Source organism: Rutilus rutilus (assembly GCF_951802725.1).
Source record: "Rutilus rutilus genome assembly, chromosome: 25".
NCBI classification, from domain to species: Eukaryota; Metazoa; Chordata; class Actinopteri; order Cypriniformes; family Leuciscidae; genus Rutilus; species Rutilus rutilus.
Window position 1 is genome coordinate 11,123,072 of NC_140229.1, and position 21,499 is coordinate 11,144,570.

A 21,499-nucleotide genomic window follows, 5' to 3' on the forward strand; every position below is an offset into this window, starting at 1 on the left:
GTATTTTTCAGTGTTCTGTTCAAGATCTTCATATTTACCAGCGGCAAGCAATGTTAGGATTGGGCAACAAAATGTAATTGGGTTTGACATGCTCCAGTCTTTCTTGGCCATTTCAGGATATGACATAAGGTGGCCGTCAAAACTTCTCAGAGCGCATCTTTGTTCTTTTCCTGAAGCATCTGTCTTTGTTTTCATTTCCTGTTTTATATTCGGCCTGGTTTTACAATGCTGCACTGCTGTGTTGCATACAAACACAAGTCGAGATTTATTTGGTTATCAATGAACGGTAAATACATAAACACACCGAGAGGTAAATGTGGGAGAGAAGGAATGTTAAAACGAAAGAGAGAACAATGTTTACAATAACGTGTCTCTGATTTTGTTCCAGCGACTCTGGAATGAATTAATTTGTGTTCCAGGTCAAGGAGTTAATGCTTTTCTGTGTTTATTTTTTTCTCTTTTAAGTCTTTTTTGTTCTGTTTTTTATGCTTTTCTGAGATAAGTGAAACTGGATTTTTAAATGTTCTTGTCTGTAAAAAACAAACTGCCATAATGTTAGGATGATCTGTGTGGTTGCCAGGGTGTTGCTATGCATTTCCTAAGTTGTTCTGACTGGTAGTTAGCGTGTTTATATGCACTTTATAGATATGTTTGGGATGGTGGTCAGAACGTTGCTGTTCGGTTGCCAAGGTGTTCTGAGGGTTAGTTGTGTGTTGCTAGTTCATTGCCGTTGCCATGGTTGCAAAGGTGTGCTAGTTAGAGCAATATGCTAACACACAACAATGTGCTGTGTTTGCTTGGGTGATTTAGATGGTTGCCATGGTGTTGCTATGTGGTTGGCTGGTTGCTATGGTTGTCTGAGTGGTAGTTTGTGTATTGCAGTATATAGGGTGTTTTGAGTGATTGCTAGGGTAAAAAAATCAATAGTCTGATTGTATAGAAAAGTAATTGCACACCTTTCCTGAATAAGTGATTAAATGTTTGATTGATTTTCATCTACTAAGTTTAATACTTCCCTAACTCTAAGGCTGCGTCTAAAATCACATACTCTCTTGAGTAGGTACTTATTTTGACTAAAAACTATGTTCTATATAGAATGAATGTGTGTAGTATGAATGTAATCTGGACGTACTAACATTGACCATGTTGCCCTTATCACATGACCTACGCTTCACTTCAATTCACAAATCCTTTACCGTGGCCTCATGGGATAGTAAAGTGTCCATTCTATGCACTTTTCAGAATCTCAGTGGAAGAAGTCTTTCCCTACTCTTTTATGAGTACTGTGAATTTAGACATGCTACTTTTGTCACATACTGTTTTTCACCTACTATATAGTAGAGAAGTATGTGATTTCAGATGCAGCCTAAGTGTGAAAAGTAGTAAAAGTGATGCTTGACTTAGCAAACATAACTAGTAATCTATTACTTGGGTCACTGCACCCAGTTTCCCTCCGATGTCAATCTCAGAAATCATTCCCCTAGTTTTTTAAAAGGTGATTCGCCAGAAAACAAAGTTGTTGTGATTGAAGTGTTTGTGTTTGTATTCTAGCATGTGTTTGATGTCTGAGCTGCCTTGCTGGTTGCCGGGTAGCCTCCTGTGCCCTTCTCTGATTGGCTGAGGGAGATAGGTGTTGATGGGCAGACGGGTTGAGGGTTGATAAGAGTGCAGACATGCGTGAAATCCGATTGGGCGATAACTGCTGCTCACCTGGGGGAAGTGGCCTATCAGATTTCTTAATCTCAATCACGGTGACGATAAAGCTGTCAAATCAGCTTTGACTTGACTTATCGGCGTGCCATATCACCCTGCATATAACAAGAGAGAGACATGGCTGATAAAAAATAAATAATATTTTTCCTGTCGCTGTGTGAACTTGTTACAGGGTAGATTTTAAAGGCCCAGTGATTTATGCCCTGGTCAGCTCATGCAGAGTACTGCTGGGAAAGTGCGAGGAGAGGCCCCAAATATGAGCGAGAGGGGTGTAATTTTCCAATCTCTAGCTTCAGAAAAAGAGGTATATAGAAGAAAATGTGGATTTATAGAAATGGTAGCTGTGCATTATATAGTTTTGGTGGGCAACCACCGGAAATTATCACCATAGTTGTGTTTCCTGAAACTTTATTCAGTTTTACAGGAGTTTGTTAAAAGTGGATAACTTTTGTATGAGCTTTGCTTGGAGTAGCAGGCCAGCTGTACTTCTAGCAGATGTAGAGTCTAGGTCTAGTTTTGGACCAGCGTGGTCACAGGGGGGCCGAAACGTAACCCAGATGAATTGCTCAAGGAGTATTAGTCTGCATTGTTTCACTATGCTGATATTGGCACTTAACCTTTGTCAGCAAACTGTTTGAATCCTCTAATGCTAGTCAAAGGGGAATCTTGATGGTCTGGATCAGAAGCTGGCCATCTCTCTGTTCTCTCTTGGACCTCTAATTGGATAGTTGCAATTCGATGATTGCTTACGAATGACGTGTGTGGTAATAAAGTCATCAGTGTAAAAGCTTTGGGAAGAAAGGAGCGGAAGAAAAAACTTAAAGCAGTGTCACAAAGGACTCTCGGATGGATTGAAAAAGGTCCACAGATGGGAAGATACAATGCAAGGTTTCTGTCGGCCTGTGGGAGGAAATTCTCTCCCCGTTACGCTCAATGTGGTATGCTCAGTTTTCCCAGGATTTCTCAAAATCTGTTAAAAACAAGGAGGTCCATAGCATTTGGGGAAAACTTATCGGAAACTAAGAAACCCATCAATAGTGACCTCTCCTGAGCTGTGAAAGGCAAAATTTAGGTCTGAAACATCCACTGTAATGTACTTAAATGTTGGCAATGCACACTATTGTTAAAAAGTTTGGGTTTGGTAAAAAAAAATTCAATGTTTTTGAAAAAAGTCCCAAGGCTGTATTTATTTGATCAAAATTACAGTAAAAACAGTCATATTTAGAAAAAGCATTACAGTATAAATTAGCTGTTTTTATATTATAAAATGTAATTTATTCCTGTGATGGCAAAGCTGAATTTTCAGCAGCCATTACTCCAGTCTTCAGTGTCACATGATCCTTCAAAAATCATATGCTAATTTGGTACTCAAGAAGTCTTATTGTCAAAGTTGAAAACAGTTGTACTGCTTAAATTGATACATTAAAGGGTTAGTTCACCCAAAAATGAAAATTCTGTCAGTAATTACTCACCCTCATGTTGTTCCAACCCCGTAAGACCTTCGTTCATTTTTTTTTGCGCACAAAAAGTATTCTCGTCGTTTTATAAACTTAAGATTAAGCCACTGTAGTCACTTGGACTATATTAACGATGTCTTTAATGCATTTTCTGGGCCAGCAAGTTATGATGTCTTAGAAGCCTACGGAGGAGTGAGCCAGCTCTCAGATTTAATAAAAAATATCTTAATTTGTGTTCCGAAGATGAACGAAGGTCTTATGGGGTTGGAACAACATGAGGGTGAGTAATTACTGACAGAATTTTCATTTTTGGGTGAACTAACCCTTTAACCGTCACTTGATCAATTTAATACACCCTTGTTGAATAAAATTATTAATTTCTTTGATTATTTTACCTGCCCTCTACCTCACTTTGGAGGAGTACAGGTCATGCAGGGTGGGCACGGGAGCACCAAAAATCCTCTCAGCATTCCGGATTGTACGATGTAGTCTTCTTATGTCTGATTTGGTAGCTGAACCAAACCAGATAGTTATAGAAGTGCAAAGAACAGACTCGGTGATGGCTGAGTAGAACTGTGTCAGCAACTCCTGTGTCAGATTGAACTTACTCAGCTGATGAAGGAATTATAACCTCTGCTGGGCCTTTTTCACAAAGGAGTTGATGTGATTGTCCCACTTCAGGTTCTAAGTCATGGTGGCGCTCAGGAACCTGAATGACTCTACAGTGCTGCTCATGATGGTGAGTGGGGGAAGTGCCGAGGTGTTCCTCCTGAAGTCCACAATCATCTCCACTGTTTTGAGCGTGTTAAGTGTGTTTTGACTGCACCAAGGCAGCCAGCTCAACTTCTTGTCTGTATGCAGACTCATCACTGCCCTGGATGAGGCTGATGACTGTGATGTCGTCTGCAATCTTCAGGAGCTTGACGAGGGGTCTTTAGAGGTGCAGTTATTCGTGTACAGGGAAAAGAGCAGTGGTGAGAGCATGCGACCCTGAGGAGCGCCAGTGCTGATAGTGAGGGTCCTGGATGTGAGTTTCCCAAGTCTCACTAGCTGCTGTCAGCTGCTTTCCTGTCAGAGAGCTCCACTGACAGATTGGGATGGCACGGAGAGCAGGGTCAGTTTGGCTGTGAGAGGATCAGGCATGATGGTATTGAAGGCCGAACTGAAGTCCACAAATAAGATCCTGGCATAAGCCCCAGGTCTATCGAGATGGTGCTGGATATAATGCAGTCTCATGTTGACTGCATCATCCACAGACCTGTTTGCTCTGTATGCAAACTGAAGGAGATCCTGTAGGGTTCGGAAGCCGCACTCACGGAGCTTAACCAGCGCACTTCCCCCGTTTGCGATTGACCGCACGTTTGAATAGTCCAACAAAAATGTCCAGCAAAACGTCAGAATAATCAAAAACTGGAAAGATGTTGTCTGGTGTGTTGCCTAATGTCCAGTAGTTGGTATCAGGTAAATGCCACATGTAGTTACAACATCTTCCAGCAGGGGCATAACAGGCTAACTTTGACTCCTTTACTGACATCTGAGGCTGTTACATTCAAGAATGCATATTCTTCTATATTTTTACTGCACAACAGCTGTAGTATGTGTGCTAATTAGCATCTGCCTTGTCTGTTTGTTTTTAATCCCGGCCATGTGCACTTCTGATTGTCCTTGAGGGATTCCAGTGAGAATGTGTTAATCTTACTGTTCAAAAAAAGAGAGAAAGAACCATTAATGGAGGTTGCGCGAGTGAAGAGAGTGTGAAACAAAGTTAATTGTATGCTGTCGCTGAAAGGTTTCGTGGTCGAGCTCCCGAGTGGGAATACGCTACTAGTGAGAACAGCAAAAGCTCCATCAATGCTCCCTGGTTTTCATGGTGCAATGTGGGACTTTTTAGGGAGCGAACATTTCGTGCAATGAAAGAATTTTTGTATTAAAATCCATGGATGCACTTAATTCTTAAATTCAGTTTGACAGATCTTTTCCTTCAGGTGAATAAAAAATGTCACCATACCACTGCAATTGAACAATGGGTATTAAAACCATTTGGTTTTGTTGTAAAACCAGATGAGTCAAAAAATTAGGCCCATGGTGCAAATAAAAACAGGCAAAATGAGGAGACCCATCTGCGGTGTTATTAATCTCCTAACAAACCTGTTATTTATAAAAGTTTATCTTAACAAGCCCATTGCCTTTGAGAAATAAACAAACAATACAAAAACAACGCCTGACCTCCCTTCAGTTCAGCGGTCCTGTCATGAGGTTTCAGTTTATGTGTTCTCTAATTACCGCAAATATAAATCTGAAATCGGTCACCGTGTGAGATCATCTCCCCCACATGCGGCAATTCTGTTTCCATTACATCTGAGAATGGGTGTTTATATGTGTCCGCTGTCATCCTTCATTTGATTGACCTAATTCCATCTATTTGAGTCAAGATCCAATCACTGATTGTGTTTTAGTTAGGTTTTACAATACAAATGTTCAATACTTTTCAAATTAAAGGAATATGAATGAAAATTCTGTCATCATTTACTCACTCTCATGTCGTTCCAAATCTAAATGACTTTCTTGTGTATAGCAGATTAATATACTTTAATCAGATGAGAGAGCAGCTTGAACATTCTTCAAAAATAATGTGTTTGTATAATTACTGTATAAACATTTTTTGTGTGGTTCTTTTGTTAATTTCTTTTGTCAAATTAACTAGTTTGCATATGTTTTGTGGGTCCTATTTTTAATAACTGAGTATAATTAACTACACATTGTCATATTAAAAACTAGTTGAAATCAGTGTAATTCTGATTTGCTTGACTGCTTCATCAAAAAGAATCATAAGAGCTGTTTGCTGGTCACACTATATGCTTGTTATTGAGAGCAGATGTGAAAAGAACACTGTGTCTTTTTTGACTTGGTAGTATTTTTGTTAGGTTCACAGCTCTGATCAAACATTATATTTGTATCCGTGGTGCAGGAAACTCAGTTATTGCAAAGTTCTGTGTGCATTAATGTCATTAAATAATTCGGTTCAAGTACTTGGAAATGGCTTGTTCTTCACATTCTCAACCCTAACAGTGATGCATCCTGTGTGTGTTTCCTCCACAGGCTTCACACAGCCCAGAGAGCCATTAAGCAGACTCAGGTGACGGTTCAGAAGATCGGAAAGGAAATTGAAGAGAAACTGAGGACAACAGCGTCCTGCACAGAAAAGGTGAGACCCAACAAATCAAACCAGTGGCATTTCTTGGGTTGTCTAGGTCTGCTTGTGTGCTCCTATTCATTCAGGATTATTTTTTATATTCGGTATACTTTCTATGTTCTCTAACTTCATAAATCCTATCCGGCCTGTTGGGTTTTCTTTTCCATTCCACCTGGTACATAGTACTGATGGTAAGACTCTGTAAAGCACCTCTGCAAGTATAAAAGGCTAAATTTACAGTTGCTGTATGCTTGACAGAATTTTATAGCATATTGTCAAACTCAATTTAAAATTCAATACTTCACTCTGTAGTGGGGATATTGTCTTTCCAGGCTCACAGAATTACTCTTTCATGAGAGATGGCAGTATAAACCAGCTTTTGATAAGCTATCTAGCAGTGTATCAGACAAGCATTTCATTTTAGTGACTGTCCTAAAGAAAGCACAATTGGGAAACATTAAAAACTAAATGTACATAAAAGTACTATTTAGTCTCAATTGTAATATAATTCTTAAATGTGCCCCCAGTATTATATTTTGTCAATTAAAAACAAAGCTTCAAGCATAAATAAATCGAATAGGAGTCTGTTAGAACAAGCTTTGGAAACACTTCAGTTTACATTTTTCGTTTACATCTGCATTAGTTAACAGGAACTTAAAGCTGCAGTCCGTAACTTTTTTGGGTTAAAAATTATCCAAAATAATTTTTTGAGCAAGTACATAACCAGCCAGTGTTCAAAACTATCTGCTTGCCTTAGCTCGAAATAAAAAATGCTTTTAATTCCAGTGGTACTGGTGGATTTCCACGGGAAATTCGAGCATGTCTTTGCGTCATTACGTCATATTTGTACACATAAAGAAGGTGTCTCGGCTAGTAGACTATGTTGCCTGTGAGGATATTGGAGGTGGAGATTTATAGCCTTTTCTCACAACACTTGATATAATTAAACTTATCAATTTGATGGCGGATCCAGAAAGGTTCAAACGACAATCACCAGTGACAACTGGAGATTCACCCGTTGTAAAAATGCAAAAGACTTCGGACTTCGGAGTGGCTACAGAAAAATAGAGACTGACCCGGGCCCATGCGAAGACAAGGATAAGTAGGGCTTTTGAAAGGTGGCGTGAACTCCCTGTTTTGAAACGGACACAGAGACGGATTTTTTTCTGACTATTAGAAATTAGACTGCACAGAAATGGAAACTGAACTACAGGTAGCCCTAATAAACATTAAATGTAGTCATGCAATGCTGATGTTGTTAACATTAACAATTTGAGAACAAAGTATAATTTGTTTGACGTGATATGATAAGTGATCATTAGATTTAATCAGCGCGATTTACTGCAATGCTTTTTTTCCCCTTAGATGGTCAGATGACATTTTCCAGTGAAAATTCTTATGTTAGTCATACTTCCAAAAAGTAGAATCTGTGATTGCGAATGACAGTCTCCACACCGATGCGGTGACTGACAGCCGCACATTCTCTTCAAAACATTGGATTCATCCGCGCTGTGCCGTGCCGAGGCACAACCCACGTAAAGTTGATATTTCCGTAAATAACTGCAATTGCAGATTTCGAACAGAGATGGCGACAGAGGAACAACTATGGACTGCAACTTTAAAATGTCGCAATTCTGTAGAATTTATTATTCTTAGTTAATGTTAAACTCAGCAATTACTACTACATTCTTATGAACTGAACATGTTCCATCATTTCCATCATTTTTATATATATATATATATATATATTTACCATTGCAACTACTAATGCTTTATTATTTGCTGATTATTTCAAGCAGTTGCGGTGTTATTTTTACAGGTGAGAATGAGAGTTTAGTATGCTGGTGCTAGTACCCTCAGTTTCAGACAGGAAGTCAGGGTACCCTGTCACTCAACACAAACAGCAGCAGTGTGGTAAATGGCCTCAGAGTTGTGTATCTTGTGTTACACAGATCCTCATAAATATGTCATTAGGTCCTCGGGCGGCTCTTGTATCCTGTGTTTTGGTGGATTTAGAGATCCCGAATCCCACAGCTTTATCCGTTCTCTATGTATCACCGTGCCCTTGTTACCAGAAAATCCTCTGTTTGTGTTTCCACACTCACTATATCCTGCAGTAGAATGAAAAGTAAAAGGAAAACATATTTAGCATTTTTGGAGGTGGCAGTCAGCAGCTGTGAAAACGCAGCCGTTTGAGAAGGTTTTATTGTTGTTAATGAAAACTTCAAAAGTCTGTCCTCTCTCCTCTCCCAGTTGGCTGTAAATGCCCAGACACCTTCCACTCAGAATAAATATAATCACACACACATTATACATTTTTTCTCCTTCTCTCAAACTCTTCAGAACTCTGATCCAATGCGTAGTGTGCTGCCTCGCTGTCTACATAGGCACCGATCAGTGGTCTGGCATTATTTGTTCGTAGACGCCGCTTGGTTGATATTTTGTATTCTAGGTAGTAGGGATGTGCTCGAAGCCTAGTACCAGAGAATGTCTAATAAGGCGAGAAGTTTCACTCTCAGTACACTTCCGGCTTCTGAAATGGTTGCAGTTCCACTTTGATTCCATATGAGGGCGCTCACAGGACGAGTGCAGAATGAATGGAGGTCTATGGCAGTATACCCATCAAAATCCACTTTTCTCAGGATATAATTTTTTTGTCTAGTAATTTGAATGTTGTATTCGAAAGGAGATGCAAAGAAATTACACATTGCTGGGTGTTAGATTTTTTAGAGTCACTTATTTGCTTTAAAAAGTCTTTTAAAGTGTCAATGACGTCATACACATCGTACGACCAGAGATACTGCTTTACGGCAATCCTTCAGTCACTTTGGTGCTTTCGCGCTCTGCACTTTCTTTTCTCTGGAGGCATCGACAACACAGCTGACACAGGTAAATACACGTGCTAGACGAGTTTTTGTTTTGTTTGTTTCTGGTCCCGCTTCGGATGCCACGATGCCATCAAGCGGTATCTCTGGTCGTAATCAGTCCTTCACTGACCAATCAACGTTCATTAGCAGAATGCTAGCGTGTTATGGGCAACAACAACTCAACCTGTAAGAAATCGAAAGGACATAAGTACTCGTTCATTCAACTTTCGACCTATAACCCATGTTGAACTTGCAAAACCTACTATCGAATCTGAGATTTCTCAACGGCAATCGGGTGAAAGAGTCAAATTTAGCCGTCTAGCCCCATAGACTCCCATTCATTCTGCACTCATGGGCGATCGCCCCCAGTGGAACTCAGGTGGAACTACAACCAAAATTCGGTACAATAGGACTTAATAGGGAGTGGGCAGGCTCTCTGTAGACGGGCTCTGCTAGTGCTATGTTCAGAAAAGAAATTACACATTCTATGGAGCCCCTAGAAGGACATGGGGATGGAAAAAATATGAGATGGGAAGTTAAACAAAAAAAGACTAACTGTGTTGAGCTTTATAACAATGATTCGTTTTCTGTCGATGAATATATCCAAACAGTTGCTCACCTGTGTAATAAAATGCATAATATATTAAAGCTTCTTTTGTGTTTCTATGCCATGCATTCTACAAAATGGAAATCAACGGTAACGCAGTAGTGATGCACGAATCGCGGTTATATCCGCGGATCGGGCGGGTCAAGTAAGAAAAATAACATTCTGATTAATTTCGGGTGTGTCGTGGGTGGATATGATAAATCATTATTAATGAAAATATTAACTACATTCTCTAAAATATGAGAATGTCTAAAATGTCATTTTTATCCACCGGGCAGATAGGCACTAATTTGCACTCTCTTTAAGATATAGCCTACGTTGTGTGAAAATGACATGATACATTACATAATTTCCCTAAAATTTAATTGGTTCTTCATAGACAAACCCTTCTGTTACTAGGTAGAAGCAAACTCTGTTTTGTAATTACTTCATAATGACAAGTTTTGAAACCTAGACAACTGTCTAGTTTCATTTCCCCTATTTGTTATTTATACACTCACACTCTCAAAGTCACGAGTTTTTGAATAAAGGGGAAACATTTAACATTCAAAAGCATATGAATGTTGTTTCTGCCAGAAAAATAAATGTTAGTTATGATTAATTAAAAAATCCATCACATTATACAAATCAACAAAATATGTAACATTGTTCTAGTGGTTTTTGGATATTTTGATCCAAAAATCTTACATAATGTGCCTTTAAAATAACAAAAAATCAATGTCATGACCCCTTTAAATGAAACTAAAATGTGTTTTTTTGGATAGAAATGCATTGAAATATAGCGCATCCTTGAAAGACTTCAGAAAGAGTGAAAATGAGGGATTCCTTGAGTCACATTTGCCCTCTCACACACTTGTGAGTCATAAAGACGCCATCACTCGATATGCCCTACCACACACACACACTCCTGCTGTCTTTGATGTTTAAGTGCTTAGTGTTTGTATGGCGGCGGCCCCTCCACCTGTTGAAATGCTGTTTTCTCAGAGGGTGAGATGTTCACAGGACCATCTATTGATCTCCGCTGTCTCAGTGGTCTGTCATTTTCTTTGGAGTTTCTGTTTTCAAACTTTTGTTTTTGGTTCGTGTTTTTTTTTTTTTTTTTTGGTTGGCCAAAGCAAAGAACATAACCCCACTTTTTTTTCTCTCACTCTTGCTTGAATCCAAATCAGCCAGAAATGATCATGACGTGAAAAGAAGTTGCCAAAACATGAAGCGTTTGTAATGAGCAAACACAATACGACATGCAATAATTACAAGTACGTTTTTGTCTTACAATATCCAACACAATACTCATCCAAAGGCTCTAAAAGCCTTCTGAAGCCTACATATGTTGGGAATATTATCACACGTCTTTCTTAGCGGTTCGTCAAGTCTCCGTGAATGACTGTGAAGTCTCTTCCTCTCCAAAAACGAATTGGCTAGTTTCTGGAGTTCTCCACATGTCAAATTTCAGGATACGTTTACACTAATAGCTGACACTCTCCCTCGATCACAGGAGCGCTACCTGGACCGCACCAAAGGTCAGCGAGGGTCTGAAATTCCTGCAAAAGTGTATCAGTTACTGCGCTTAATGAGCAAAAGTCTGTTTTGAGTTTTTCCTTCAGGCTTGAGGTTATGTGAACCTGATTACAGATCAGAGCGTTCGCCTCTGAAACAGCAGTGTTGTCACTTCTCACTGGCCTCAGGTCAGTTTGGAGCCTATTAGGGCACTTCAAGCAATCAATCAGCCCATGCACGCTCGCTACACTGTACCGGTTATTGCTACGGTAATTGAATTATTCAGAACTTTCTTATTACTGGCAATTAAAGCAGAATGTGATTTTTCGTGTGTGAGAGGATGTGAGGTACAGGTTTGTGGCTTTTAGTTCATGTGTTTTGCTTTAAAGCTAAGTTATATACTAGTGTACACCTAACACTTTGGACTTTTGTTTTTGATTCAACAGACTTTTGTTCAATCAAATAGCATTTTTTTATTTATTTTCTCATTTAACTTATTTACTAATTTATTTATTTATTAATACTTATTAATTACTTATTATTTTACTTATTTACATGCTTATTTACTTATTACTTTTAAATTATTTACTTAATTTTATTTTTCAGCTGATGTTTGTTGTTTTTATATTATGATGATATTTATTTGTTTCATTTTTTACTTTTATTTTTTATGATTTTTATTTATGTTGTTATTTAACAGTTGATAGTTAATATTTTGACCATTATATGATTAATTGAGCATGTTAATTTCTCCCTATTTTTACATTTAGATGACCTTTGCTCTCACGTGATGTCACTTAAAGTTATCATTAAAAACGTATTAATTTAATAACATATTAAATGTAACATATTAAACATATTAAATGTGGGTTTTTTTTTTTATGTATAAAATATTTCATTTATGATTTCAATTATAATGTTGTGATGGCTAAATTCACTTGTAGCATTTTAATTAATCATATTTATTATTGATATAATTTTTTTATTAACATTGTTATTATTATACACAAACTAGTATAACATTTTAATATCAAACTATGTGAAAATAATTATGGACTACTTTTTTCTATTTTTTTTTTCTTTTCAGGGAAAATTTTGTAGCGTGCGTGTGCGAGTTTTCGAAGCGTTTAGCTATGTGTGAAATGTCATATTTAGTCGTGCCAGTGGCGTTGATAGTAAACACGCAAGCTCTTGGTCTTTTCTCGCCGTATAAGGGCTCAAGCTATCTGAAGGTTGAGGTGCTGTCTTCTATATCTCTGTGATTGACACTTCCTCAGCTGCCAAGTGCGAAAATACAAGATCCTGAGATGTTACCTGCAGTAGATCCTACAGATTTCATTGCTATATGACTTCCACTCAATTTCCCCAACACCCTGTGGTGTGGATTCATGTTTCTTACATCTCTGTTTATAGAGAAATCACATCTATGTCCATTCTGTAAGTTTTGTAATTGCATGCATGATGAATATGTTTGTTGTTTATTCTGAATATGTCTCTAATGGACGCTGGAGGCCATGAGGATCAAACATTAGAGATGCTTCTCCATCCTGCTCTGCATTAAACTCAGCAGTTCTGGTTATGATAGGGATCACCACCACCAATCACATTAAAGACATACTGAACTTTCTCTGCTTGTTATCTCTTCTCCTTCGCTCTCTTTCTTCTCCTATCTACTCTCTATCCCACTTTCACCCTCGTCAGATCACTGTTCCTCATTAGTGCGCTTGGCTCGCTAACAGTCCCGAAAGCCGCAGGGCTGTAGATGTAGATTAGATAGATCTACCGTGGACTGATCTGTGCTGGGTGCTGGAGAATCTGAGGGAAGATCTGGCACTGATGTCTGCTGTAATCAGCTTAAAAAATCATATCTTACTGCTTTATTACTTTAATGTGAATGTTTCTGGCTTGCGCTTGCTTTCCAAAGTGTTTTACAGGGCAGTGCAAAATATATACATTGTTTTTGAAAGAAGTCTCTTGCTCACCAGTGAATGAATGGGTTGTCGCAGTAACAAAATTTCAGTAGTTGGTCCTAATACCAGTAAAATTTTGCAGTTCCCAGTACAAATTTCAGTACCAGAGCAGAAACTGTTGAATTAAGTACTTTAAAATATGTTGTCCCATTTTGTGTCATCCGTTGGTTTCCGATTCAGTCTAGCCTTTAAACACAGGTGTCAATCCAGAAACGTTGCAGTGTACTTAGCAGCATGAAAAACTAAACTTGTATGCAGATTGTGAATGGGTAATAAACAGAAAGCAAGAACAGAGCCCTACCATCTTAACTGTACAATTAATCACTTATTTGTTACTATTGGTTATAAAGAAAGGATTCATGAGTGTGTGGCTCACGCTGACCAAAACAAAACTTTGTGCGTTTTCAATGGTGCTTAACAGATTCTGATTTACTCACTAGCACCTCTGCGTTCGGGATTGGCTACAATGCTCATTGCTTGTAAAAACACACTGTAAATAGGAACCTATGACACTCAGAGAGCACTCACACAAACGAGAGCTTTTGAAAGCAGCCTCTATCAGTGGGTACTCAATATACCCGATACTCTGTACTACTGGTTCTGCAGAAATACTAGTACTGTCAACTGTTTTTCTTTTTAGTACCGACTAGAATAATCAATTCTGATCAATTAAGAATTGAGGAAAATGGAAAAGTTTTCATACTTATTGTTGTTTCTTTCCGCAGAAGAAAGAGAGGGAGTGTATGCAGCTACACATCGGGATTCTGAGGTGCGAGTTGGAGAGACAGAGGAAGGCACTGACGAGAGAAGTGGACTTGATGCAGAAAGAGAGAGCACAGCTTGTAAAAAAAGGTAACCAAATTCACTGATGAGAGATCTGTCCCACTTTGGTTCAAAAAAACATCACCATATGTATTCAAAATATATTCTTTCTTCCTCTATACTGTTACACTCCAGTGGTTCACATCCCCACACATCTGCAATCAGCCAGCATTCTCTTCCAAAACTGTGTGTCAGACTGAATGTGTTGTGAAACTCTTCATCTTGTTTTTCACTGATGTAACTTCATGCGTGTTCCAGTACTTTGGGGGACCGTATAGAGTTCCATCTGCTAAAATGTATTTCCAGATCTAAAACGGCGGCTCCACATTCTCATGTAAATATATTTCCGTGCCTTGAATTGAGCAAGGCAGTTGTTTTACGTCTAAACAGCCTTCATAAAAAAAGTGTCCAGCATCAAGTTAATTTTCCTGTCCTCACTTAAAGTAAAGAAAACAACAAAATTGCAGCCATTAAGAACACATTTGACATGTAGTGATGCATTCGATTGTTACTTGATATCTGCACCTTCCGACCAAAAAAACGTCTGATGTATAAAAACACAAATGACATTGCTATCATTTGTTTAGCAGGTAAGCGAATCTTTTGCCATGTTTTACACACCTGTCTCAGCAAACGTTTCCCAAACCCATTTTATGATCTTGTAATCATGTTATTTAGGAATTTGGATTCAATAATTTGCCTGAATGGGGTTGTTGTTCACCATTAATTGTGTAGTTCGCTCTGTTTTTGCCACATTCATCTGGCACATGCATCTTTGTGAAATCAGAGTTTCCATGTTGAGAATCCAACTTAAAGTTGGCATTCCTTTGCTGTCAGAACTCTTTAGATTTTAATTTGTGTCATGCTGCCCAATCATAGGACGTGCATTGTTGTACAATGCTTTTCGTCACTGATTTGGACAATTTTTTGTTTAAATTACTATGATGTACTGCCTGATTCGAGCAGTTTGTTAGTCATATTTGGTCCTTAACATTCAGTTATTATAATGGCAGATCATCTTGTAGGAAAAGGGCGCTTCTGCGGTTTTGGCCTGTCAAGACCACCGCCACCCCTGTTTGTTGTGATTTACTGGTCTCATTATTCTTTTATGTTACTTTACACTGCTTCCATCAAAGATCCAGACTGTGCAGGCGGACATTGAACATTCAGAGTTTATTCAAAGCTTAAGTTCCTCACCGCCCCATTCGTCACAGCCTCCTGCCATTCATGTTTGATTTCTGAATCCTGCTCTTTTTATTTGCCAAATGTTGTGCATGGGACGGGAGGTGCGAAGAGGTGAGTTTGATTGATGTGGTTGCTGGTGTTTGGCTAGAGGGTTGGGCTGCATACTATGGGTTCATAAAGAATACATGTACGCGCACTTGCACAACCATAATGATTGAGTGGCCTGGCACTTGCCATCCCATAATGCATTGTGTTCATGACCTCCTAGTGTGTAGAAACAAACAACGGATTTGGGGTTCAGGGAAAGGTCTGTTTTAGATGGATGACGTCTACCCAACAGCCTCTGCCAAGAGGAGCCTGTCCTGACTGGAGCCGAAGGGAGCGGCCCATTCACATTCATTCATTGGAGAATACTTTTTAAGAGCTGAAGAAAAAATTTATTTGAACTAGAGTAAGAGGAAAGGATGATGGCACACTGCTTGACCTCCTGCTTCATTCATTCATTCATTGATTTATTGCTCTCTTTCTTTCTTTCTTTCTTTCTTTCTTTCTTTCTTTCTTTCTTTCTTTCTTTCTTTCTTTCTTTCTTTCTTTCTTTCTTTCTTTCTTTCTTTCTTTCTTTCTTTCTTTCTTTCTTTCTTTCTTTCCCCTTACATATTACACAATGGCCAGCAATATTCCTGCACCTTACCAAGTGTTGTTTTATTTTTTTATTCTATTCTATTCTATTCTATTCTATTCTATTCTATTCTATTCTATTCTATTCTATTCTATTCTATTCTATTCTATTCTTTTTTAGTTAAGTGAGTTTTAGTAATTATGTGCTTTAACCATTTTATTTTTATTTTATATATATACTGTATATATATACACACACACACACAGAAAATAGTAATGTTTCCAAACTTTTGACCTATGTTTTTGAAAGAAGTTTCTTCTGCTCATCAAGCCTGCATTTATTTGATCAAAAATACAGAAAAAAAATGTAATATTGTGATATATTATTAATAATTTAAAATAATTGTTTTTCAATTTATTATAGTTTAAATTATCATTTATTTCTGTGATGCAAAGCTGAATTTTCAGGATCATTACTCCAGTCTATCACATGATCCTTTAGAAATCATTCTAACACGATGATTCGTTATCAAAGTTGGAAACAGTTCTGCTGCTTAATATTTTTTCATAACCTGTGATACTTTTTTAGGATACTTTGATAAAAAAAAAAAAGAAATCTGTTGTAACAACAATATACATCTACTGGTCAGTAATTTGGGGTCAGTAATTTTTTTTTTTTTTTTTTTTAATAAATCAATACTTTTATTCAGCAAGGATGTGTTAAATTGATAAAAAGTGATAGTAAAGAAGATTTATATTATTAGAAAATATTTTTTTATTTTGAATAAATGCAGTTCTTTTTAACCTTTTATTCATCAAATATATTAGGCAGCAGAACTGTTTCCAACACTCATAATAAATAAGAATATTAGAATGATTTCTAAAGGATCATGTGATAGACTGGATGTCATGTGACACTGAAGACTGGAGTAATGATGCTGAAAATTCAGCTTTGCATCACAGGAATAAATGATTTTTTAAAGTATATTCAAATGGAAAATAGAATAGAAAATAGACTGAAAATAGAAATAGACTTTTTTTCTGTATTTTTGATCAAATAAAAGCAGCCTTGATAAGCATTAGAGACTTCTTTCAAAAATATAAATATAAAAATATTTTTTAAATATAAAAAATCGTAATGTTTCCAAACTTTTGACCTGTACTGTATATATACAACTTAATTTATTTTTAATTTTGGTTTTAGTTTTAGTAATTTTAGTACTATAGCTTAAACTCACATACTTCAGTTAGTACCTTTTTTTTTTAAGTTTGCATTTTTCATCTAATGTTTATATTTTATTTGATTTCAATTTCTGAAAATTACTTTTATGGTTCTAATTTTAGTTAACACTTGGATGACCTTAATGTTTCATTAAAAAATAAATATTGTATATTTTTGTATATTAACTATGCCACTGGACATGTTTTTGAAATGATATGCGTGAGTTTTTTCTATTTATTGTTAACAGATAATATAATATGTAATGTTTTAGATTTCTTTGTGAACATCTTTTCAGTTAAAGATGTTCAAAGGGTTATTAGTAGTAAGGAAAAGGGAGAAAAGCGCTCTCTTCTGGGAGAGAGATGAGAAAAACAACAGATTCCAACTTTTTTTTCTTTCCCGTCATGTACCTCTCAGTTAATTCCTGCCTTTCCCATTCCCGCTAACAAATCCCCCACACCTAAATTTCATTTAAACACTAATGGTCCTTTAAGCTATTGTCAGTCAGCGCTTATTTGCTGTGATACTAACCGGTCCAGCACTCCGTGAAACAGCATGAAAGCCTCCTTGCAAAACTACCGTAGTTTATCCCACTTACAAAGGGAGATTGCCAGAAATTGCACAAAATGACTTAAGTGTAACCACGTCTCATCTCTGTTTAATGTACAAAGCTGCAGTCATGCGCTCTCGCACTCCCCCGCCGGTTCTGGTCACTGAGCGCTTCCTCGTTTTCATTCAAGCACAGAATAATGCTTTGCAGGATCAAGCCTCCTGTCACCGTTTCCCTCGCTTTAATTTCTCATCACGTCCGTACACATGTTGTAAATTATGCTCATAAAAGCGATTTGACGTTGTTATGATCGGTAGTTGCGCTCTGGACCGTGGGCCTGTAAACGTCAGATGCGGAGGGACTCCACAAACGAAGGGGAAAATGTAAAGTGCTACAGAAAAAAAAAGTGCTACAGACTGAGGGGACACACTTTTACTAGTCCTTTTGGTCAATAGAACACGAAACACCTGCTGGCTTCACCATGTTTCCTGTGGTTTAGCTTTCATGGCAGTTATTGCCACAATGTCTCGATGTCATTGACGGGATAAAAAAAAAGCTTTGTCAGTGAATAATTTCATTTCCAAGATTAACAGTGTCTATGGAACATAAAATATGGTGTGAACATTGTGTCAGTGTATTGTTTTTTCCTTACAATGGAAGTCAGTCACTATATTTCCATCCACCTATTTGTATGAAAATTCGCTACATGTGCATAAAAAACGTATGCGTTCAATTGAGTCAGATTATTATTTTTTTTTAATATCCGATAAGAAGAAATGCGCATAAACTGCGATGAAAACACATTTACCGCAACAAAAAAAGTCATGTGACTTTTCCTCAACAGATCATGTGATTAGAGAAAAGCATCTCAGATTTTGTTTTGGTCATTATGAAATGCCTGAACACAAGATAACATGGCAGTATTTATAGCATTTTGTCAGTAATTTATGATTTACGAAAAAAGATTGCAGCAACTTCCATTGTTCTTACAGATATTTTGCGCCAATTTTTCTTTACGATTTTTTCTATTGAAAACATGGAATGGAAACTTTGCCTTTATTCACAAATGTTTTTTTTTTTTTTGAAACAGAACTTATGCTGTCCAGGGTTGTTTTGATCCTCATTAACATTGTAGGGATAAAAACAACTGAAACTTAATGTCTTCAAAATGTCTTCACAGCAGGAATGAGGGTGAGTGAATGATGACAGAATTTGTATTACTGGGTGAACTATTCCTTTAACCTCTCCTTTCTCCCGAGCAAACTCAGATGACTTCCTGCCAGTAGTCTTTAGGAAAGGTGTGGGCGGCGAAGAGGAGGCCTTAACCTGGTGCTGACAACTCTGATGGTCGAGAGAGACGATATTACTAAAGCAGAGTGTGTCATAGGGGATCATTTAAAGAGAACAAGTAGAGAACAAAAGCATTTAGACCTTTCAGTCTTTTTCTCTGCCTCTGGCTCTCTTTTTCTTTTTCTTTTTCCTGCCGTCTCATCCTAATGAGAGGTTCAAGGCTTTGCATATGGGACCGCTTTGCTCCAGCGACAATCATCTCTCTTTCAATTTCCCTGGTTCACACCTCAAATGTCTTCAGAAAGACAGCACCAAGGCCCAGGATGTCCCGCCATGCATTGCTTTAGGACAGAAAGATCCCACAGAGCTGTAAAAGAGAAGAGAATATGAGGCATATTATAAAGCAGACACTCTCTGTTTTTACAAGTGCGGGTCAGAACAAAAGAGATTTTTTTTTTTTTTACCAGACAGTCTGCTTTGATTTTCTCTCTCCACTCTCATCTTCCCTCATCTTCTTATTTTATGTAAGTGAAGTGGAAAAGGAACAGACAAGAATCAACTCTTTAAAGGAATAGTTCACCCAAAAATGAAAATTGTCTTCGCTTACTCTCCCTTATGACATTCCGATCCCCTGTGACTTTCTTCTGTGAAAAAAAAAAGGGATTTTTTTTTTTTTTTTCATGCAGGTCTCTTCCATACAATGTCATTTTTGTTTTAATGTTGTTTTTAATGCATTTTTTTGATAGAGTGAAACAGTAATATTGTGAAATATTATTACAATTTTCAATAACTTTTAAAATATAATTGATTCCTGTGATGTCAAAGCTGAATTTTCAGCATCATTACTCCAGTCTTCAGTGTCACATGATCCTTCAGAAATCGTTCTAATATGCTGATTTGAAGAAAATGTCATATTATTAACATTGAAAACAGTTGTACTGCTTCATATTTTTGTGGAAACCATGATGCTTTTTTTTCAAGATTCTTTGCAGAATATAAATTTCAAAAGAACATAATTTATTTGAAACCGAAATCTTTTGAAACATCGTAAATGTCCTTACATTCACTTTTGATCAATGTAATGGGTCCTTTCTGAAAAGTATTAATCTTTCTGATCCCAAACTTTTGAATGCTACATGTATATTTATATATAGTATATGTATGCATGTACTGTATATGATTTGGTCTTACAGGGACCTGAGGCACACCACACTTCTGCCTATCCTCCTTTTGATCCATCTATAGAGAGAATTTTTAAATCTCCTCCTCTCTTCATTTCTCACTCATTGATCTCTCTTGCTTTCTGTCTCGATCTCTATTTTCCCTCTTCTGTGAATATAATGTATATAGTAATATAATGTATAATATGTAATGTTGTGTCTGAAATAATGAACCACAACTGTATTGCAAAGAAGTGGGCCTGACACTTGCATTCCACAGCAACTCATACTTGCGTACACACACACACACACACACTCCTGGCTGATGCTTTGATGACATGGGGGTGGTGTGGCCATGCAGGCCGGGTTGGAAAATGTCTTTTGAACACCATCAGCAAAACCCTTAGATCCAGTAAATCTGGGCAGTGTGTCTCTCCAGCAAATCAGATGGAGATTTACTGTTCTGTTTTCCTTGTATGTACACAAACATACTGGAGTTCTGCACAGAGCGAGACTATTCTATTAATAATAGAGACTATTATATTGCACATTTGAAATTTAAGGATTTTAATATTCATTGTTTTTTTGGAGATCTGTTTCAGGGTGTGTTGAACTTTGGGCACTTTTATGTGCCAGATTTTATGTTTCCTTTTCATTATATTTGGGTCACATTGTTTTTAATTTAATTTAATTTGAGTTTTTACCTTTTACCAGATAGTCAATCTTAAAATATGCTAAATAACAAAAATAAAAATTTTATATGTAAGTTTTTAAAATAATTAGAAATAAATAGAAACCTTTTCAATTTTGCGACAAATTTGCGACAAATTGCGATTTCTACCAATTTTTACACAAATTTACCTCCGTTATGGAATCGTTTCCACCACAACCAACAATTTTGCTCCCAACAATGTTTTAACAAAATTTTGTATACTTGATTTGTGTTCCATGATTGAGATGAAATGGAAAAATCAAGTAAATAGAATATTTTAAAACCATTTTTATTTTCAAGTTCACAAGGTCAAAAGTTCTCAAAGAAACACCCATAAATGTGCTCAAGTTCAATCACAACACAATCACAATTGCAGGATTTCATCATTAAAACCTGTCAGACTTTTTGTAATCTATAAGCGTGTCTTATCCTGCTCCCGGGAATCGTTATCCAAATTTCATGTTGGGAGTGTTTTTGATTATATGGTCTCGTCTTTTTATTATTATTCTGAGCAGTTATATTTATGTAAAAAAAAAAGAAAAGAAAAAAACCCTACAAGCATTTTTTGAATCTCAATTAGTTTTATGTTGCCTGTAGAGGAAATGTTTTTACAATGATGAAAGACTGCACAATTTA

General features: G+C 37.1%; 1 protein-coding gene across 1 annotated transcript in view; it reads left to right on the forward strand.

Annotated features, from left to right (window-relative positions):
- Positions 1–21,499, forward strand: part of uvrag (UV radiation resistance associated gene) — a 111,110-nt gene that overhangs the window by 23,773 nt on the left and 65,838 nt on the right. The window contains exons 7-8 of the mRNA XM_084400485.1: positions 6,270–6,375; positions 14,030–14,156. Coding sequence (XP_084256611.1) covers positions 6,270–6,375; positions 14,030–14,156 — 233 coding nt within the window. The remainder of the gene's footprint in view (positions 1–6,269; positions 6,376–14,029; positions 14,157–21,499) is intronic.